This window comes from Oncorhynchus clarkii, chromosome 2, assembly GCF_045791955.1.
Source record: "Oncorhynchus clarkii lewisi isolate Uvic-CL-2024 chromosome 2, UVic_Ocla_1.0, whole genome shotgun sequence".
Taxonomy (NCBI): Eukaryota; Metazoa; Chordata; class Actinopteri; order Salmoniformes; family Salmonidae; genus Oncorhynchus; species Oncorhynchus clarkii.
Genome location: NC_092148.1, coordinates 76,395,907 through 76,417,549, shown reverse-complemented (window position 1 = coordinate 76,417,549; position 21,643 = coordinate 76,395,907). Strand labels below are relative to the sequence as shown.

General features: G+C 43.3%; 1 protein-coding gene across 3 annotated transcripts in view; it reads right to left on the bottom strand.

The window, feature by feature from the left end:
• Positions 1-4,240: 4,240 nt before the first annotated feature.
• Positions 4,241-21,643, bottom strand: part of LOC139373873 (protein MTSS 2-like) — a 36,694-nt gene continuing 19,291 nt past the window's right edge. Inside the window, exons 4-14 of one of the 3 annotated variants that reach the window (XM_071114971.1) lie at positions 13,126-13,210; positions 12,913-13,004; positions 12,719-12,793; positions 10,668-10,825; positions 10,146-10,253; positions 9,560-9,790; positions 7,526-7,600; positions 7,284-7,424; positions 6,681-6,857; positions 6,324-6,492; positions 4,241-5,980 (exon numbers count right to left, since the gene is read on the bottom strand). In XM_071114971.1, the coding sequence (XP_070971072.1) occupies positions 5,082-5,980; positions 6,324-6,492; positions 6,681-6,857; positions 7,284-7,424; positions 7,526-7,600; positions 9,560-9,790; positions 10,146-10,253; positions 10,668-10,825; positions 12,719-12,793; positions 12,913-13,004; positions 13,126-13,210 (2,210 nt within the window). In that variant the 3' untranslated portion in view covers positions 4,241-5,081. The remainder of the gene's footprint in view (positions 5,981-6,323; positions 6,493-6,680; positions 6,858-7,283; positions 7,425-7,525; positions 7,601-9,559; positions 9,791-10,145; positions 10,254-10,667; positions 10,826-12,718; positions 12,794-12,912; positions 13,005-13,125; positions 13,211-21,643) is intronic. The other 2 variants (XM_071114979.1, XM_071114985.1) reach the window with 2 other exon arrangements.

Here is a 21,643-nt window from a genome sequence, read left to right as displayed (position 1 = left end):
ATCTGACCTGTTCAAACTTTAACATAGTATGTTTGTTTGTCAGATATCACCTATCTTTACTGCCATTTCTAATAGAACAATGACTGTATTTGTTCACAGATACATCTATGGAGCCAGCACTTGGAGACTTGCAAGATGATGTGATGGAGTCCTGACCAACAGACAGGCTTGATAATGATGTATCTGAATGGAGAGACCTGGCACTCAACACTTCCACCATGTGGGACTGGAGGTGATTAGTAATAATATAGTATGTTCAGTATTTTCATTCCATGTGTCACTGATAAATGTATTTTATGGAAGTAGATCATGCCTCTCCCTGAACAGCAGGAGGCAGATTGTACAGTTAACTTTTCTATCGGTTCTTGACTAGGGTGACACCATTTATCAGATTGCAGCAGCCATTACTCTTAAACCTTTGGATGCCGTCTACCATAACGCCCTTTTCTTTATCACAGGTGACAGTTTTAATACACATCACTGCATCCTGTATCAAAAAGTTGGCTGGTCCTCATTACATTTTCGTATATCACTCAATTACTCCCTTTTTGTTTACAAAGCTCTACTATACAAGCTTCCGACTTACCTAACTTTGTTGTTTAAGTATAAAAACATGACTTACCATACCTGCTCACGGGGTTGGTTAACTCTTGAGATTCCTTGGGTCTCCAATGAGCTAAGTAAATCTACTCTTAGTTTTAACGCTCCACATTTTTGGAATCATTTACAAAATTCATTACATTTGGATTCCCTGGTTCCACTAAGGCAGTTTAAAAGCCTAATGATGAGTTCACTGAGGTGTGCAATTGTTTTGATTGATTGAATTTAATAATTTGTCTGAAGCCTGTGATATTTGTGGTGTTCTAACGTACTTGTTATTATTATATCTTGTATCTTGTAGTTTTATCTTTTATTTTATGTTCTCAGGGCACCATTTCAAATGAGACCCTGGGCTCCTCTGATTAAATAAAAGTGAATAAAAAACTAAAATAACTGCCTTAGCTCAGCCTATTTTTTACAGACTTAAGATTACTGTAGATGCTTTTGCCAGGCGCCAGCCTCATCTCTCATTATCTGACCTGTTCAAACTTCAACATACAGTGGATTCGGGAAATTATTCAGATCCCTTGACTTTTTCCACATTTTATTACGTTCCAGCCTTATTTGAAAATTTGTCTCATAGCAAAGGATCTGAATACTTATGTAAATAAGGTATTTAAGGTTTTTTATTTTTTTATCCTAAAAGCCTGTTTTTGCTTTGTCATTATGGGTTACTGTGTGTAGATTGATGAGGAAACACAAATAAAAAAACTGAAATGCCTTATTTACACATTTTCGAATAAGGCTGTAACGTAACAAAATGTGGAAAGAGTCAAGGGATCTGAATACTTTCCGTATGTTGAAGTTTGAACAGGTCAGATAATGAGAGATGAGGCTGGCGTCTGGATCCTTTGCTATGAGACTCGAAATTGAACTCAGGTGCATCTTTTTTCCATTGATCATCCTTGAGATGGTTCAACAACTTGATTGGAGTCCACCTGTGGTAAATTCAATTGATTGGACATGATTTGGAAAGGCACACACTGTCTATATAAGGTCCCACAGTTGACTGCATGTCAGAGCAAAAACCAAGACATGAGTTCGTAGAGCTCCGAGACAGGATTGTGTCGAGGCACAGATCTGGGGAAGGGTATCAAAACATTTCTACAGCATTGAAGGTACCCAAGAACACAGTGGCCTCCATAATTCTAAAATGGAAGAAGTTTGGAACCACCAAGACACTTCCTAAAGCTGGCTGCTCGGCCAAACTGAGCAATCGGGGGAGAAGGGCGATGGTATTGACAGAGTTCCTCTGTGGAGATGTGACTCTCTCCTGAGACTCTCTCCACAGAACAAAGGGACAGCATGTAGTTTCATAACCCAGCCCTAGCCTGTGGTTAACCAATTAGAATTCCTTGCAATAAAACTAAGCCAACGGCCAAATAAGGTTGGACCAATGAGAACGTGCCACACGTTCTGTATTATTAATAGGTTTAGGATTGTCATTCCTGGCAGATGTTGAACTGAAAACCAACTATTTCCATTGATAATTCCCTATTACAGAAAAAACACTACTTCCTTTGATAATTCCCTATTACAGAAAAAACACTATTTCCATTGATCATTATTATTCTATTGACTTCTCTGTCTCTGCGTTGTGTATTTATCTTCTAAATATTCTATGTTTGAATACTTCCATAAATGCAATATTTTTAAAAAAATAAAGAAATTGGTGTAAAAATGTCAACCTGTTTTTGCTTTGTCATTATGGGGTATTGTGTGTAGATTGATGGGGGGGATTGTTTATTAAATATATTTTAGAATAAGGCTGTGGAAAAGTCAAGGTTTCTGAATACTTTTCAAATACATTGTAGTATTTATGTGCATTTATGTGACAGATAGATATGACCTATCCTAACTGCCATTGGTAATAGAACAGTGACTCTTCACTGGCATTTTCAACCTCTCCCTGACCCACATGTTTCAAGCAGACCACCATAGTCCCTGTTCCCAAGAACGCCAAGGTAACCTGTCGAAATGACTATGCCCCGTAGCACTCATATCTGTAGCCATGAAATGCTTTTAAAGTCATGGCACGATATGTATTGATATGGTATGTAGGCTGTGTGCTGTTTTAAAATGTTTGCAGTTCTGTCCTTGAGCTGTTCTTGTCTATTAATGTTCTGTATTATATCATGTTTTGTGTGGACCCCAAGAAGACAACACTACATGATCGAAAGTATGTGGCCACCTGCTCGTCGAACATCTCATTCCAAAATCATAAGCATTAATATGTAGTTGGTCTCTACTTTGCTGCTATTACAGCCCCCACTCTTCTGGGAAGGCTTTCCAGAAAACCATGTGTTTGCTGTATTTGATACCATTCCACTGATTCTGCTCCAGTCATTACCATGAGCCTGTTCTCCCCAATTAAGGTGCCACCAACCTCCTGTGTTCCAGAGGCAGTTTGAAACTCCGTGAGTGCTGCAGCCATGGACAGACCATTTTTGCATGCTTCAGCACTCTGCGGTCTCGTTCTGTGAGCTTGTGTGGCGTACCACTTCGCGGCTGAGCCGTTGTTGCTCCTTGACGTTTCTACTTCACAATAACAGTACTTACAGTTAACCGGGGCAGCTCTAGCAGGGCAGAAAATTGATGAACTTACCTGTCAGCAAAGGGTGTGGCTAAAATAGCCAAATCCACTCATTTCAAGAGGTGTCCACATACTTTTGTATATACAGTGTAGCTGCTGCTAACTCAATAGCTAAATGGAATACCAAACACCGTCATCCCCAAAACCATATCATTCATTTGTTCTTGCCTTTGCAAATCATTTCCTTGCAATATTATTCATTTTGCTCTCAATACTTTTAGATTAAAGGTTTGTTATTAATCTCATTTTCATTTGCAATACTAAGAATTTTGTTCTCGAAATCAAAAGGGTTGCTTGATATTAACGGCACAAAAGTAATTCCACAGATTGACAAGTTTCGGCAAGTCTACCACCCACTGCTGTTGAGTCGGACTTCCTCTTGTGGTTTTATATTGGAACGTAGAAACTCGGCCAAGCTTCCCCAAGCATATGAAAGGTCTTTGGCGCCACCATCAGTCCAGTCAACATATCACAGACACTTTGGTTATTATCAAGTGCTCCCTTCTGTCTCAGAGCTTGCTGTCAGGGAGAGCCCCTTTGTAGGTATTGGCTATTTCAAATTTCAATGATAAATCCAATGATACAGGTGACAGATGAACTTGTGTTTTCCTGTGGTTAAGGTTTGTGGTAGAGTAATCTTGTGAGTAGCAGTAAAAAACGTATCTCCTGTTCACCCATGCATGATTATAACCTGTTTTACCTGTGACCTTATACACATGAACCACCACCACCACGGGGCCCATAATAACACCGGTGAGACTGCTCTCTAGTGGTGAGAAGTGACAGACCAAGACAAATACAAATAGATAAACATACATCTTACCAAAATGGCTCTTTACACCTCCAGTATCTGTCCTGATAACTATGTATGTGCTCTTCTCGCGCCTTTTGCTCCTTCATCTAAAACTAATACATAGCCATATAATAATTTCATAAGAGAACTACGCTTACTTAGATGTTCAATTAGCCTATAGGTTGAGGCATTAAAACCTCCATTGTTTGTGCATCATGTAAAATCTCACAGATCCAAAATAAAGTTCTACATTGTTCTATAGAAATGGTTGGTTTAATTGCAGAATATATTGATAGTACAGTACACCAATAAAACCACTGCCACATCGCGTCCTATTTTACATGACTTTTACATTTCTCTGATATGTGACATACACAACTGCTTTTCAGCTTATTTTACAAACAGTAATATATACATCAGTATAATAATACATAACATACAGACAGGTTCACGGAGCAGCTTGACCCCATCACTTTCAGATGACAGGTGGCTGTGTTATGCTGCGTTCACGTGCTAGTCGGAACTAGGAAACTCTTAAATGTATGACTTATTACTGTTTGAAAGTGTCACCAATTAGCTAGTTGGGGATTTGTGAGTTCCCTAGTTCCGACTAGCGTGTGAATGCGGCATTAGTACACACACAATAAGACACATTCAACCCTTACATGGAGTGACCTATCCCCATATTCATAAAGCGTATGAGTGCTGATCTAGGATCAGGTCATCCTTGTCCATATAGTCTTATTAATTATGACCTAAAAGGCTAAACTGATCCTAGATCAGCACACCTACTCTGAGAATTTTTGTGAATACGGGGGAGGTGTCTGGCCTGACGCATCAGGAGACAGAGGAAATAGACAACCAAAACCACTAAGCCCAAAGACAACATAGGAAATAGCAATACAACATAAAATATGACATTTATCCATTGGTCACCCATGGCCATTCATTAGATCTTTACACATTGACACTTGATTCCCTTTCATTTCATACAGTCTAATCCTGTATAGGATGAGTGTTCATTCATTTTACAACTACAGGTTGAGCTTATTATAAGAAAGGGCACCACAGTTCTGGGGTCAGTCCCAGGAGATACTACCGCAGTATCCTGGAGGCTGCGGCAGTATCCTGGAGTATCCTGGGGGCTGATCTGTCATTGGAGACCGCCTTGCGAAGCCTCACACCCCTCCGTATGGACACCAGCATGTCCACTCCCTCCTGGGACTTGGGGGGTAGGTGTTGTGGGTGTTGGGGTACAGAGTTTGTCCCGACTGGGTTCGCTGGCAGAGTGTCCAGAGGGGGGAAAGGGAACTGACCCTCACCAAGGGCATAGGCACTGGCCGCCAGCTCTCCTATCTTCTCCACCAGGCTGTGGCGGTTGGCGGCTAGCTGAGAGTCTTCCTCTGGGCTGAGGCCAGCCATGCTAGGGGGCTGCTGGGCGTAGACGCTTCGTTCCAGCCCCCCTTCGGAGCCCCAGGTGCTGGTGTCAGGCAGGCTCAGCAGCTTGGGGGAGACCTTCCTGTACTCCAGGGCACTGGGTGGAGTCCCATCTGCATACTGGTACTCATCGCTGCCCATGTGCTTTTGGGTGGGGCTGAGGGAGTAGCCAGGGGAGTAGCTTGGAGAGTCTGGCACAGTGGGGGTCTTGACTGGAACGATGGGGGGGCAGATGGGGATGGGGCCCGAGGTGGAAGGGGTACGTCTCACTCCTGTTTTGGAGGAGGGGGTTCGGCGGATGGTGGCTGTTCCAGAGGTGATGGCTCCATGCCCCCCGTCACGACCTCCATCACCCCCTGCAGTCTCTCCATGCGTACCCCCAGGAGGGCTCACTCCGGCCGGCAGCCCAGCGGTGCTAGCAGGCCTCTTGGTTTGGATCATGCGGCGGTAGTTCTGTGCGATATTGCTGTGGCGGGGGATGGTGGAGGACTTGTCAAAGTCGGCCTCCCTGCTGGTGCCAGCATCCCCGTTCAGAGAGTAGCACTCATAGTCCGACCCTGAACAAAAGAGAGACAATGTAGTTAAACTGATCTGGTGAAATGAGAGCGGGTTTTTCTAAGAGGATGGATTATATTAGCTTCTGATCAAATAATGTGTGATAATTTGAAGGATGAATACATTTTATTTACTATGATAAAGTATTTACCTTGAGGAGAAATTAGTATACTAGAGTGTATTTTACTTTGAGCGTGTATGTTGCTTTGAGAAGGTATATTTTCTAGGTACTGTATGTAAGATATTTTAGCTCAATGATAATAAACTGCATAAATAAACATGTAAAAAAATATCCCTTTAAACAGTACCCTACTGTACAGTATATATGTGTAGAGTGTTTTTTACCCTGTGAGGGGATGGTGTCCTCTGAACAGGATGGTGTGTTTGTCTGGGTGCTGTAGCCACTGGAGTACTGCAGAGATTCCCTGCTATTCTTTTGATGCTCTACACTGAGACCCCGGATCAGCACCATGGCTAGTGTACTGGCTGCTGGGGACATGGCCTCACCGCTGTGCTGCACACACACAGAGACGCAGGCACACACACACACACCCACAGAGAGAGATGCAGGCACAGAAGGAAGAGAGTGAAAGAAAGAGAAGAGACTCATAATACCATACAGTAGTGACATCGATTAAGATCCACATTTCAACAATGAATGCTGATGGTTGAGTGCTGTATCCACTGTGTGCTCATCATTACCTTGGCTGTGGCTATGGCAGCTTGGGCTAGAATGGACCTATGAGTGTCTGGATGCATCCCAGAGAACCCTTTAGGACTGGAAGAAACCTCCTGCTCCCTCATCCTGTCCAATGACTCTCTCCTTCGCTGTAGCGTGGTAGCCAATAAGGGCTCGTAGGTACTCGTTTTGGACCAATCCTGTGACGATATTATTGAGGCAATGAATAAATGAACTAAACAATGTACCCTTGGATAGGACGTCTATCAATCAGCTGTTCAGGAGTCTTTTTCATTGTGGTACAATGGAAGCAGTATGGGGGTCCATGAAGAGGTTAGCCTGGTCTCAAATAGCCTGGTCCCAGACTGTTTGTGCTGTCTTGCTAACTCATGTCAAAGACCATAGGATTTGGCAATACAACACAAATAGATCTGAGACTAGGCTAAAATGCTTGAGCATTGAAAATGTTATTACAATGTGTTTTAGCAAATCTTTGGCATGAGATATTTGAAAGCTGAGTTTGACAAAAGAATGGATAAAGAGGTCATAAAGTTACTATGCATCATGCATTATGCAAATGAGTTGATAAAACCAAGGAAAAAGCAATTAGGCAAATAAAAACAAACCTTCCAGCTAGGAACTTTTGATGTGGGTGAGGGGGTGTTGGATCCAGGAGAGCGGTTAAATGTGGGGGACTCAGGAAGTATGCCAGAGCCAGTGTAAGAGAGAGTGGAGCGGAAGGTACCGAAGGATGAGCATGAGCCAAACTGCGGAATGGACAAACATGTCTGAGTCAGCATGTTTATCCCATACCGTAGGAAGATCCCTGGGGGCCACAATTCGTGTGTGTATGTGAGTGTGTACTAACCGCAGCGGGAGAGTTGCACTCGCTGACAGACTGGCAGGTTTCTGATGTCTCAGAAGAGGCTGAGCTGGTGGTCTTCTGGAGATGGAAGGAGTGAGATAAGAGAACACTTCTATGACAAACTAACACAGAATATTTCTCTTTTGCCATGGAACCTTTATTTAACTAGGCAAGTCAGTTAAGAACGGGGCCCGATGTGGAAGGGGTCAATGACTGCCCCTAGACCCCTGTTCAGGGGTAGAACAACAGATTTGTACCTTGTCAGCTTGGGGATTTGAACTTGCAACCTTTCGGTTTCCAAAGCTCTAACCACTAGGCTACCCTGCCGCCCCTAATGAACTACCTTTCAGTGCATGCATTATAACATTGGCTGAAATAGTACTCACACACAACTACTTCATGTTTCTAAATTATTTCTTTATTCAGATGAAGGGTACTGCTATGGGATCCCCAATGGCTCTTAACTATGCTAAGTTGTATGTGGGTTACATGGAGAAACAGTCAATTTTCAATCCTCTCAAAAATGTTTTCTTGACAAACATTATTTGGAAATGGTACATTGATTATATTTTTGTTCTATGGAGGGGTGATGCAAAACAGCTCAAGGCATTCCATGCTTTTCTTAACTCCTGTTCTGAGCTGAGATTTACTATGCAATCTGACACACGTCAAATCAGTATCCTTGATCTTCTGATATTGTGTGAGGATAATGTTCTATACACTGATCTTGACAGGAAATCTACTGATCGTAATAGTTTGTTGAGGGATGATAGTTGTCACCCGCTTCCCTTGAAAAGCAGTTTGCCCTACATCCAATTCTGTCGAATCAAAAGAATTTGCAAAAAACAATCAGATTTCGACAGAAATATGGCTGAGACGTAAAGAAAATTAAAGGAGAAGGGGTACAAAAATGGTCAGATTAATACTGCCATAGAGAAAATTCAAAACAAATCGAGACATGATCTCTTTTAAGGACAGTCTCGCAAAAAGAAGCATTCTTGCATTCTAACTACCAGCTATTCAAAGTGCTCTGAACAAATTAATGGATTCATTCACAAACATTGCCACATTCTAAGATCCAATGACAGCATCTGTAATGTGTTTTCGGACTCTCCCTTGGTCGTATTCTCTTGGGGCAGAAATCTCAGATCAATTGGTAAACTCTGATTTACCACTCCAAAATACCCCTGCACCTCTATTTACGCCTCTACCGGATGGAAACTACCAGTGTAATGGCTACGCTCAATGCAATGGCACTTACAAATGTAGATCCTTCAAACACCCCCAAACAGGGATACAGAACCCAATCAAAGATGTTATCACGTGCTCCACTAAGACAGTTATTTATCTTATAACTTGTCGTTGTGGAAAAAATGAGGTGGGTAAAACAAAGCGCAAATTAAAAGTACGAATCTCGGAGCATCGTAGCACCATTAGGTGCAAAAACTCGACTTACCCAGTTGCAACACTTTTTGCTTTTGGAAGTGAACCACTCGATTTCATCCCTACATTATATTGGCAACGAACATGTCACCCTCAACAATTTATTGTTTAAACGAGAGGCTGCCTGGATCTTTAATTTAAAGACCCTTGCTCCCTTCGGTCTCAACGTAGACTTTGATCTGAAGCCATTCTTGTGATGATTGTGATTTTGCTGTTCATAGTAAATGTTTGTAGGCCTATGTAGCCAAATTGTATCTTTGATCGTACGCTATCATTCATGTTTTTTGTATGTTCTGTTTATATCTAAGAATTAACCATTGATATCAGGACACACCCGGCCATGATTACAGACGCCTGTGTGTGTCCTTTGACACTATATAAACTAGTGAACCGCATTGTTTGTCATTATACCCTGATGAAGACAGCTTGTCTGTCGAAACATTGGTTATAAAATGATTGCATCTGAGCTCCTAGAGTGTGCGGCTCTCCTTTTCTTTTTCTAGTGTTACCATACTCTCAAGTCTTGTTAATCAAGAACGTGCCGGTGAACCTGGAGTGTAGTCTAGGGCCTGACTGACTCAGAGGTGTGCCTACCTGGCTGGTGATGTCAGAGGGCATGGGTGAGGGGGGCTTGGAATGGGTGTTGGCATCCTGAGAGATGAAGCCTGAGTCGTGGGAGGAGACACTGCTGAGGCGGTGGGCAGCGGAGCTGGGCATCTGGAGGATACTGCACATACTGCTCTTCCTGGAAGCAGCACTGCTGGGAGAGGAGGGAGGGGTCTGATAGGACCAACTGTAGTCTGAACCCTTCAAGTCCCCGATCACCTGAGGAGAGGAGGGAGAAGCATAGCACAACACACAGTTAGCACAAGCAAGACATACACTCAGTGTAGTTTTCAGACCTGAGATCTATTCACTAAACTCAGACTTTCATGTAAATCATTGGTGTCAATGGGAGGCTTGTGTAAAAATCAGAGTTAAATCTGAAGTCTGAATATCGTATTACCTATTTGACCTCAAGTTGATTGAATAACTCCAGGGTTTCTGTGTGTATGTGTGTTAATTGCCGCTGGTTATCTGTGTTTGCTACTCGTTGAGCATGTGTGCTTGCATGATGAGTACATGTGTATGGACAGGAGTGTGTTTTGGGTTCAGGTATTTTGGAGAGTACTGTACGTACCTGCTCACTAGCCGGGGGCAGTTTGTGCGGGTCTTCAGTCAGCACTGTGAGGTCATCAACAATGGCCTGCAGGTGAGTGATCTCTCCCAGCATGGCTATCTCTCCATTCTGAGGATCAACAACAAGACCTTCTACTCAGCAACACACAGTCAAAGACAAAATAGATTAGCTGAAATAACTGTGACAAACTGAAATAACTAACATGAAAGCTGAAACACATCCCTGTATGTTCTACCCAGATTAAGCCCACTAAACAACCCTATAATAGGATGCAGTTTCCCCTGACACTAACCTATATTCCGTCAACATTTTCCATATAATGGTTAATGGTACGATGACGGGAAGGTAAACAGATTCTAAATCTGTGCCTAAAAACAAGGCAACTTCTCCCCAGAGCCCACCCCTGGTATCTCAGCAGCCCTCCTCTCTCATCACCATAAAATATAGTCAGGCAAGTTTTTTCCACATACTGGTTAAGGTTCAGATATGGGGAGGGTAATCTGATCCTCGATCTATGCTCACCACCACAGGCTGCAGAAGATTGATGAAGGAACAGTAGCGCCCCCTCTCCTCTAGGAGGGCCCGGCGCACCGCCTGCTTCTCTGTCTCACCCATCAGCAGGTAGAGGTCACTGACGTCCTGCATGGCACTGTCCAGCTGGGGACGCAAGTTCCCCCGGCCTGAGGAGGGGTAGGGGGGTAAAGAGAGAAGAGGAGATAGAAGAGGGAATACGAGAAGAGGTAGAAGAGAGAGGGTCAGGGGATAGCAGAGGGAGGGGTCAATAGTGAGTGAAGGGGAACATGGTGCCAATGAGGGGCATTGGGTATGATGGATTGAGTATGAGGATGAAATGAGAGGGGAGGGGGAAAATAAAGACTGGTGATTATAACACTACTAAGTTTGACCGCCATTAAAAAACAACACTTCAGTGAAATTAAATGTGTCAGTGAGAATAGGACGAAACTACAGCACATACAGTTGAAGTCGGAAGTTTACATACACTTAGGTTGGAGTCCTCTGGTCTGATGAAACAAAAATAAAAATTTAAAATAGAACTGTTTGACCATAATGACCATCGTTATGTTTGGAGGAAAAGGGGGAACGATTGCAAGCCGAAAAACACCATCCCAACCATGAAGCACGAGGGTGGCAGCATCATGTTGTGGGGGTGCTTTGCTGCAGGAGGGACTGGTGCACTTCACAAAATAGATGGCTTCATGAGGACGGAAAATTATTTGGATTGAAGCAACATCTCAAGACATCAATCAGGAAGTTAAAGCTTGGGTCACAAATGGGTCTTCCAAATGGACAATGACCCCAATCATACTTCCAAAGTTGTGGGAAAATGGCTGAAGGACAACAAAGTCAAGGTATTAGAGTGGGCATCACAAAGCCTTGACCTCAATCCCATAGAAAATTTGTGGGCACAACTGAATAACTGTGTGCGAGCAAGGAGGCCTACAAACCTGACTCAGTTACACCAGCTCTGTCAGGAGGAATGAGCCAAAATTCACCCAACTTATTGTGGGAAGCTTCTGACCCACTGGGAAGGTGATGAAAGAAATAAAAGCTGAAAGAAATAATTATCTCTACTATTATTCTGACATTTTAAAATAAAGTGGTGATCTTAACTGACCTAAAACAGGGAATTTTTACTAGGATTGAATGTCAGGAAAACTGTGAAAAACTGAGTTTAAATGTATTTGGCAAAGGTGTATGTAGACTTCTGACTTCAACTGTGTGAGACCATGTGAGTCCTAAATGAGATCAGCAACAACCACTTGATATGGATGGAGGTCCTGAAATGAAAATGATTAACAAGCACAGGAAAATACAACACTGTGATGAAATATTCAGCTGCCATGTATGAGTCAGCCTTATGAAACATGGTGACATGACGACTAAGAGGGGTATGAAGAGGAGGAGGGACAATAACAGTGAGGGAGGAATATTAGGAGACACCAGTATCAGACAGACACAACACTACGGGTAAGATGGTCACACATAATGCAGTGATGATGCACACACATTCACACAGACACACACCGGACAACAACTAGAACATTATCAGGAAATGCCTCATGCAATGCATATAAGAACGTGAGAACAGCACACATACCTAAAAGCTCTACATCAGGGGAATAGGCCAGCGAGGGGGCAGAGGAGTAGACAGATAGGTAGCATGGGTGGAAAGAGGAAAGTTGGGGGGGGGGGTCAGAGACAAAAAGCTCAATATAAGAGTTGGCACTGTCATCGTTGTAAGCATGGAAATAGATAAAAGCAGTACTTGCTGTTGTAAACATAAACCTTAGATTTTTTTGACTCCTCAAAAACGCTCCAAACTTTTTGAATAACACATTTCTGAATTACCCCTCATTGGAAACCCATGACAATGAATTTCACATCCAGGGCACTAGGTGGTGCAATCTCCCAGTTAGGTGATGGTAACTAGCAGCACTATCAACATCCTCTATCTAAAGTCTACAGTCTGTTTTGGACAGTCGCTAATCAGTAGCCATTAGTTTCTAGAAGAAGCCAATCAGATCATGCTACAGGGTGCGGTTAGATGTTACCTTTCCTGGCTTTCTTTTGGAGCTTCATAGTGTCTGAGGACTTCCTCTTTATCTCCTGACGAGACCGCTTGTATTCTGAGGAGGAGAGGGACAATTCACTCTGGAGTTATGACATTTAATGGAGTTATGACTTACATTTGTCACAAAGTTCTTAAGCTTTGACCCCATAACGGCGGGGTTGTTCTGTCCCTCACCTTTGGCGTGGTCTTTGTCCAGCAGGTTAGCTGTCTTCTTCCATTCCTCTATCCTGTCCTGGAGAGGAGTGACTAGGCCTTCCATAAGAGTACTGGAAAGGAGAGGAAAGAAGAGGGAGAGTAAGGACAGGACTTGTATGACTTGTAGCACCATTAGCAATGCACAGAGATGTAGGGAGAGCAATTAGGCAAGGTTGAACATGGAGTACATACTTGGTGAAGTGGCGTAATTTAGTCTCAATGCTGCGGTGTCTCATGCACATCCTGGTCAGAGCTGAACCAATGTCCCTGGTGCCACCTGGAGAGAGGAAAAAGACTGGTTCTATTAGTATGGGTTTACACAACCACTGTGGGGAGGCATTGCATATTACAACAAGGGACCCTAGTCAGCTCAGCTTTAGCAGTTATTTTCTCCAACAAAAATCTTTGAGGAATATGTCAAAAGTAATCAATCCAACATCTATAGGCTGCAGCCCATTCATCCTCAACATAATCTTGCATCTACTACTCTGGTCTGGACACCAACTACACCAATGCAATTGAATTGCATTCGGTGATTAAGTCACCCCACCCCACAACCTAGTAAATAACAGCTTGTCTGAGTTGCTGTACTACTTTTCCTCTCTTGTGTAATTAAAATGGGGTGTTAAGCCCAGGCTGGCCCCAAGCTGCAGGCTCCAGTGGCTGCAGGCTCCACCGGCTGCAGGCTCCACCGGCTGCAGGCTCCACCGGCTGCAGGCTCCACCGGCTGCAGGCCCCCCTGGCTGCAGGCTCCAGCCGCTGCAGGCTCCACCGGCTGCAGGCCCCCCTGGCTGCAGGCTCCAGCAGCTGCAGGCTCCAGCGGCTGCAGGCTCCAGCGGCTGCAGGCTGCATCCTGGGTTTTTTCTCAGGGTACTGCAGTAATATCTGACAGTATTGACCCTGTTCTAATGCACTGATCCACAGAGGGATGATCGGGGTATGGTCGGGAGGGTCTCACATCATCACACACACACCCAGGTAGGCAGGCAGGCACACACACAAATGCATGAACGCACACACGCATACACACACACAAATAAACACAAAAAAATCCGCCAGACGAGGACTACCTCCGATGAAGTTTGATGTGTGTATGTGCAGGCATATGTTTGTATGAGTCTTGTTTGTGTAGACAGGTGAAGTGATTTACATAACAACCCCCCCCCCCCCCCCCGCGCCCTTCCCAACTTCTCAGCCCTCTATCCTGAAGGAAAAAGGAGGGAACCCTGTAAGGGGATATCCCTCTATTCTTCCCCAGCCTGCTCTGCCTTTCCTGTTCTCTCTGTGTTTCCTAAACACCATTCTTACAGGGGAGCGAGGAGAGACCGGCTTGAACCTGTCTGTCCATGAGAAAGGCTCAACCTACCAGCCCTGGGCCTGCACACAGTTAAACCCTTTTAAAACTACTGTGCCAACCTGAACTGTAATGGCTCCAGGAACAATGGTGGCTATGTAGCCAGGCCAGAGCATTACAGCTCGTCTCAGTTCAGTAGTTCTGAAAAGGCTATTAGAGGTAAAAAATTAAAAAAGAGTACAACTGCTGATATAACTGGGTCAAAACAAACATTATCTGACTGAGGAATACTGAAGATGGTTGCAAACAATGAAGAGTAATCTATTCCATTTGTATAACCAGAGACTATACTAAATCCTTGCTGAAACAAACTCATCATAAGACCAAGAATGATTCACAACACATTCCCCTAAATATTGGCTTCAGTGCTCCTGGGACTACATGAAAAGCCTTCCACCTCACAGACCCTCCATCTCCCAAAGGCATCATGGGTTTCCAGCCAGATGCTGGAAGGCTTTGGGGGATCCATGGATGTATCCACTGACAATCATGTGTGGATGGGATGATATGTGAGGGGAGTTTAGTCGTGTTGTGATTTCGCTTTTTCCTTCCCAGGTGACAGAAGTGGTGACTGAAAGGGGTAAAGGTGAGAGGTCAGAGGTTAGCCAGCTGAATCTCACCCACTGGGACAACAGAGGAATTGATATAGGGAACAGGGGGCATGTGAGGTGCTTATAAACACCTATCTGTATTTATCTCTCCTGAAAGAGGTGCTGATTTGTAACATAACCTGTGTATTTGCATTCACCAATATCGCCAATTTTAGTGAAACTATGGATTGGACTCACCTCCCCATTCTGTCTGTCTTTACAACACTTAATGAATTTGATAATTATTTAAAGGATGTTTGGCCTTCAAATCAATGTGAATATGCCAGTATCACACACATACAGTTGAAGTCAAAGTTGACAAGGAGTCATTAAAACTCGTTTTTCAACCACTTCACAAATGTCTTGTTAACAAACTATAGTTTTAGCAAGTCGGTTTGGACATCTACTTTGTGCATCACACAAGTAATTTTTCCAACAATTGTTTACAGACAAATTATTTCACTTATAATTAATTCACTGTATCACAATTCCAGTGGGTCAAAACTTTACATACACTAAGTTGACTGTGCCTTTAAACAGCTTGGAAAATTCCAGAAAATGATGTCATGGCTTCAGAAGTTTCTGATAGGCTAATTGACATAATTTGAGTCAATTGGAGGTGTATCTGTGGATGTATTTCAAGGCCTACCTTCAAACTCAGTGCCTCTTTGCTTGACATCATGGGAAAATCAAAAGAAATCAGCCAAGACCTCAGAAAAAAAATGTAGACCGCCACAAGTCTGGTTCAACATTGGGAGCAATTTCCAAACGCCTGAAGGTACCATGTTCATCTGTACAAACAATAGTACGTAAGTATAAACACCATGGGACCACGCAGCCGTCATACCGCTTAGGAAGGAGAAGCGTTCTGTCTCCTAGAGATGAACGTACTGTGGTGCAAAAAGTGCAAATCAATCCCAGAACAACAGCAAAGGACCTTGTGAAGATGCTGGAGGAAACAGGTACAAAAGTATCTATATCCACAGTAAAAATGAGTCCTGTATCGACATAACCTGAAAGGCCGCTCAGCAAGGAAGAAGCCACTGCTTCAAAACCACCATAAAAAAGCCAGACTACAGTTTGCAACTGCACATGAGGACAAAAAGCGCACATGAGGACAAAAAGCGCACTCCTCTGGTCTGATGAAACAAAAGTAGAACTGTTTGGCCATAATGACCATCGTTACGTTAGGAGGAAAAAGGGAGAGGCTTGCAAGCCGAAGAACACCATCCCAACCGTGAAGCACGGGGGTGGCAGCATCATGTTGTGGGGGTGCTTTGCTTCAGGAGGGACTGGTGCACTTCACAAAATAGATGGCATCATAAGGCAGGAAAATTATGTGGATATATTGAAACAACATCTCAAGACAATGACCCCAAATGGAAAATGACCCCAAATGGACAATGACCCCAATCATACTTCCAAAGTTGTGACAAAATGGCTTAAAGACAACAAAGTCAAGGTATTGGAGTGGCCATCACAAAGCCCTGACCTCCATCCCATAGAAAATTTGTGGGCAGAACTGAAAAAGCGTGTGCGAGCAAGGAGGCCTACAAACCTGACTCAGTTACACCAGCTCTATCAGGAGGAATGGGCCAAAATTCACCCAACTTATTATGGGAAGCTTGTGGAAGGCTACCAGAAACTTTTGACCCAAGTTAAACAATTTAAAGGACATGCTAACAAATGCTAATTGAGTGTATGTAAACGTCTGACCCACTGGGAATGCGATGAAAGAAATGAAAGCTGAAATAAATCATTCTCTCTACTATTATTCTCACATTTCACATTCTTAAAATATAGTGGTTATACTAACTGACCTAAGACAGGGAATTTTTACTTGGATTAAATGTCAGGAATTGTGAAAAACTGAGTTTAAATGTATTTGGCTAAGGTGTATGTAAACTTCCGACTTCAACTGTATATATAATCATCTATAATCACACACTATTTATTCTTACAGTTTGAGTAGTTGGAGAACGATTTGGGTCACGGGAGGACAGTACATTTCTCAGTTGGGACTTCAGCTGAAAAGGTTTAAGATTAAAATTCTTAAGCATAAACTTGTATACATTTAAGTATTGCACATGGAAATGTACACACAGAGAGACACACACACACACACAGGACACACACACAGGGACACATACACAGGAAACACACACACTTTCTCAGTGTTGCTCTTTCCACAACGTCTTTTCACTACAGGAGGCGTCCACAGCTGCAGATCAGCTCTAAAGAGGGTGATTTGGCAGGAGGAGGAACGAAGAAGGAGGAGGTGGATGGAGGAAGGAAGGAAGTAATGGACCTTTTATCTCTATAACAGACCTTCCCAATGTCACTGTCAGCTACACACACACATCCCCTCTCCATCCTAACTCCGTCCCTCATTCCCATCCACACCTGCCAGCTTCTTCTTCCCTTCCCCCCCAGAAGGGATCAGCTGACAGCTACATCCTGGAGGGGTCCTGTACAGCAGGCTTCCTGCATACTGGAGACCTGGCCCTGAGCGGACACGCTCTAGGCGCCACGCCTTGGAGTCCCACAGCCACCAAAATAGCCCACACCACAGGCCTGGCTGGAGCAGACACTGGGATAGCCTCAAACTCTCCCCTCACTAACGCCTGTCTAAAATGGATCCATCCAATGCAACGCACATTGAAGGGAATTGCCATTCTGGATGTCCTCAACACAGACAAAGTGGGAAATAACCATTACGCAAACCAGCTGTGTATAACAAAATGTAAGAAATAACAGCTGCCATCGTAAATAGTCACATCTCAGAGGTGGATGAACGTATAGGCACATACTCACACAGGTAGCTACATAGCTGTATACCACCATAGTAAAAGTGGTTGTGTACAGTATTGTTGAGCAGACCAGGCTCATAGACTGGTGAGTGGTTCCAGACCCAGACCCCTGTCCTGATTATCCCCAGTGATCCTCAGGGGAGGGGAATCACTACTTTAACAGGCTGGCTTTATAGGGGCTGCACTGGCCCCACCAGGAGCTACAGGACTAGAGCCAGGGGCCTCCATCATCATCTTCAGCATGGTCTGTGCGTGTCAAATCTAATTTTATTGGTCGCGTACATATATTTTGTAGATGTTATTGCGGGTGTAGTGAAATGCTTATGTTCCTAGCTCCAACAGGACAGTAATACATAACAGTACAAAACAATACACGCAAATCCCAAAAATTAACATAAATGAAGAAATATAGAAATATTAGAAAGAGCAATGTCAGTCTGATGGTATGTATAGAACTTATTGACAGTATATGAATAGAAAAGTTGTGTACAGCAGTAATTATCAGACCCCTTGACTTTTTCCACATTTTGTTATGTTACAGCCTTATTCTAAAATGGATTAAATCTATTTTTTTCTCATCAATCTACACACAATACCACAATGGCAAAGCAAAAGCAGTTTAAAAAAAAAAAACATTTCTGCTCATTTATTAAAAATTAAAAACTGAAATATCACATTTACATGAGTGTTCAGACCTTTTACTCAGTACTTTGTTGAAGCACCTTTGGCAGTGATTACAGCCTCGAGTCTACTTGGGTATGACCCTACAAGCTTGGCACACCTGTATTTGGGGAGTTTCTCCCATTCTTCTCTGCAGATCCTCTCAAGCTCTCTCAGGTTGGATAAGGAGTGTCGCTGCACAGCTATTTTCAGGTCTCTCCAGAGATGTTTCATTCAAGTCTGGGGTCTGGCTGGGCCAATCACGGACATTCAGAGACTTGTCCCGATGTCTCTTGGATGTGTGCCTAGGGTCATTATTCTGTTGGAAGGTGAACTTGCGCCTGAGGTTGAGGTCCTGAGCGCTCACCGTACGGACGGTGCCAGGTTTCCATCTGGGGGGAGCCCGTCAGGAAGTCCAGGATCCAGTTGCAGAGTCCTTAGCTTAGTGATGAACTTTGAGGGCACTATGGTGTTGAACGCTGAGCTGTAGTCAATTAGTAGCATTCTCACGTAGGTGTTCCTTTTGTCCAGGTGGGAAAGGGCAGTTTGGAGTGCAATAGAAATTGCATCATCGGTGGATCTGTTGGTGCGGTATAGAAATTGGAGTGGGTCTAGGGTTTCTGGGATAATGGTGTTGATGTGAGCCATGACCAGGCTTTCAAGGCACTTCATGGTTGCAGACGTGAGTGCTACTGGCCAGTAGTTATCTAGGCAGGTTACCTTGGTGTTCTTGGGCACAGGGACTATGGTGGTCTGCTTGAAACATGTTGGTATTACAGACTCGGTCAAGGACAAGTTGAAAATGTCAATGAAGACACTTGCCAGTTGGTCAGAGCATGCTCAGAGTACACGTCCTGATAATCCGTCTGGCCCTGCGGCCTTGTGAATGTTGAGATGTTTAAAGGGCTTACTCGCATCGGCTACGGAGAGCGTGACCACACAGTCGTCCGGAACAACTGATGCTCTCAGGCATTCTTCAGTGTTGCTTGCCTCGACGTGAGCATAGAAGTTATTTAGCTCATCTGGTAGGCTAGTGTCACTGGGCAGCTCGCGGCTGTGCTTCCCTTTGTAGTCCATAATAGTTTGCAAGCCCTGCCACATCCGACTAGCGTCGGGGCCGGTGTAGTACGATTCAATCTTAGTCCTGTATTGACACATTTTCTTATTTGCTTATGGCCTTATACAGCTTGTTGAGTACCGTCTTAGTGCCAGCATCGGTTTGTGGTGGTAAATAGACAGCTACGCAAAACATAAATAGTGTGGTCTACAGCTTATCATGAGATACTCTACTTTAGGCAAGAAAACCTTGAGACTTCCTTAATATTAGATTTCGTGCACCAGCTGTTATTGACAAATAGACACAGACCGCCACTCCTTGTCTTAACGGAGGCAGCTGTTCTATCTTGCCGATGGACAGAAAACCCAGCCTGCTGTATGTTATCCATGTCATCGTTCAGCCACCACTCAGTGAAACATATGATATAACAGTTTTTAATGTCCCGTTGGTAGGATAATCTTGATCGGAGCTCATCCATTTTGTTATCCAATGATTGCACGTTGGCTAATAGGACTGAAAAGGCAGATTACTCACTCACCGTCAGATCCTTACAAAGGCACTCTGACCTACGTCCCCGATATCTCTGTCTCTTCTTAATGCAAATGACAGGGATTTTGGGCCTTGTCTGAAGTAAATCCTTTGCGTCCGACTCATTAAAGAAAAAGTCTTTGTCCAGTACGAGGTGAGTAATCGCTGTCCTGATATTCAGAAGCTCTTTTCGGTCATAAGAGGCGGTGGCAGAAACAATATGTACAAAATAAGTTACAAATAACACGAAAAAAACACACACAATAGCACAATTGTTTGGGAGCCCGTAAAAGGGCAGCCATCTCCTCCGGCGCCATTCTTTTATGCACTTTCAACTGTGGGACCTTATCTAGACAGGTGTGTGCCTTTACAAATCATGTCCAATTTATTGAATTTATCACAGGTGGACTCCAATCAATTTGTATTAACATCTCAAGGATGATCAACAGAAACAGGATGCATCTAAGCTCAATTTAGAGTCTCATAGCAAAGGGTCTGAATACTTATGTAAATAAGGTATCTGTTTTTTATTTTTCATACATTTGCAAAAATTTCTAAAAACCTGTTTTCGCTTTGTCATTATGGGGTATTGCATATCGATTGATGTGGGGAAAAAAATATTTTCTCAATTTCAGAATGAGGCTGTAACATTATAAAATGTTGAAAATGGGAAGGGCTTTGAAAACTTTCCGAATGCACTGTATATAGAATGGGCCTTGACTAGAATACAGTATATACATATGAAGTGGATAAAACAGTATGTAAACATTATTAAAGTGACCAGTGTTCAATGACTATGAACACAGGGCAGCAGTCTCTGTGACGTTGTATTATGATAGGAGACAGGCACAGGAATACTAAATCGTTTTTTAAATTTCTCTACCCAAAATAGCGTACGTTATGAACATGACGGGAACGAAGCCCAAAACAAACTCGTGTATATATATATATATATATACATTTAAACTCAGTTTTTCACAATTCCTAAATTGTAATCCTAGTAAAAATCCCTGTCTTAGGTCAGTTAGGATCACCATTTTATTTTAAGAATGCGAAATGTCAGAATAATAGTAGAGAGAATGATTTATTTCAGCTTTTATTTCTTTCATCACATTCCCAGTGGGTCAGAAGTGTACATACACTCAATTAGTAGTTGGTAGCATTGCCTTTAAATTGCTTAACTTGGGTTAAATGTTTCTGGTAGCCTTCCACAAGCTTCCCACAATAAGTTGGGTGAATTTTGGCTCATTCCTTCTGACAGAGCTGGTGTAACTGAGTCAGGTAGGCCTCACACATGCTTTTTCAGTTCTGCCCACAAATTTTATAAAGGATGGAGGTCAGGGATTTGTGATGGCCACTCTAATACCTTGACGTTGTTGTCCTTAAGACATTTTGCCACAACTTTGGAAGAATGCTTGGGGTCATTGTTCATTTGGAAGACCCATTTGCGACCAAGCTTTAACTTCCTGACTGATGTCTTAAGATGTTGCTTCAATATATCCACATCATTTTCTTTCCTCATGATGCCATCTTATTTGTGAAGTGCAGCAGTCCCTCCTGCAGCAAAGCACACCCACAACATGATGCTGCCACCCCCATGCTTCACGGTTAGGATGGTGTTCATCGGCTTGCAGGCCTCCCCCTTTTTCCTCCTATCATAACGATGGTCATTATAGCCAAACAGTTCTATTTTTGTTTCATCAGACCAGAG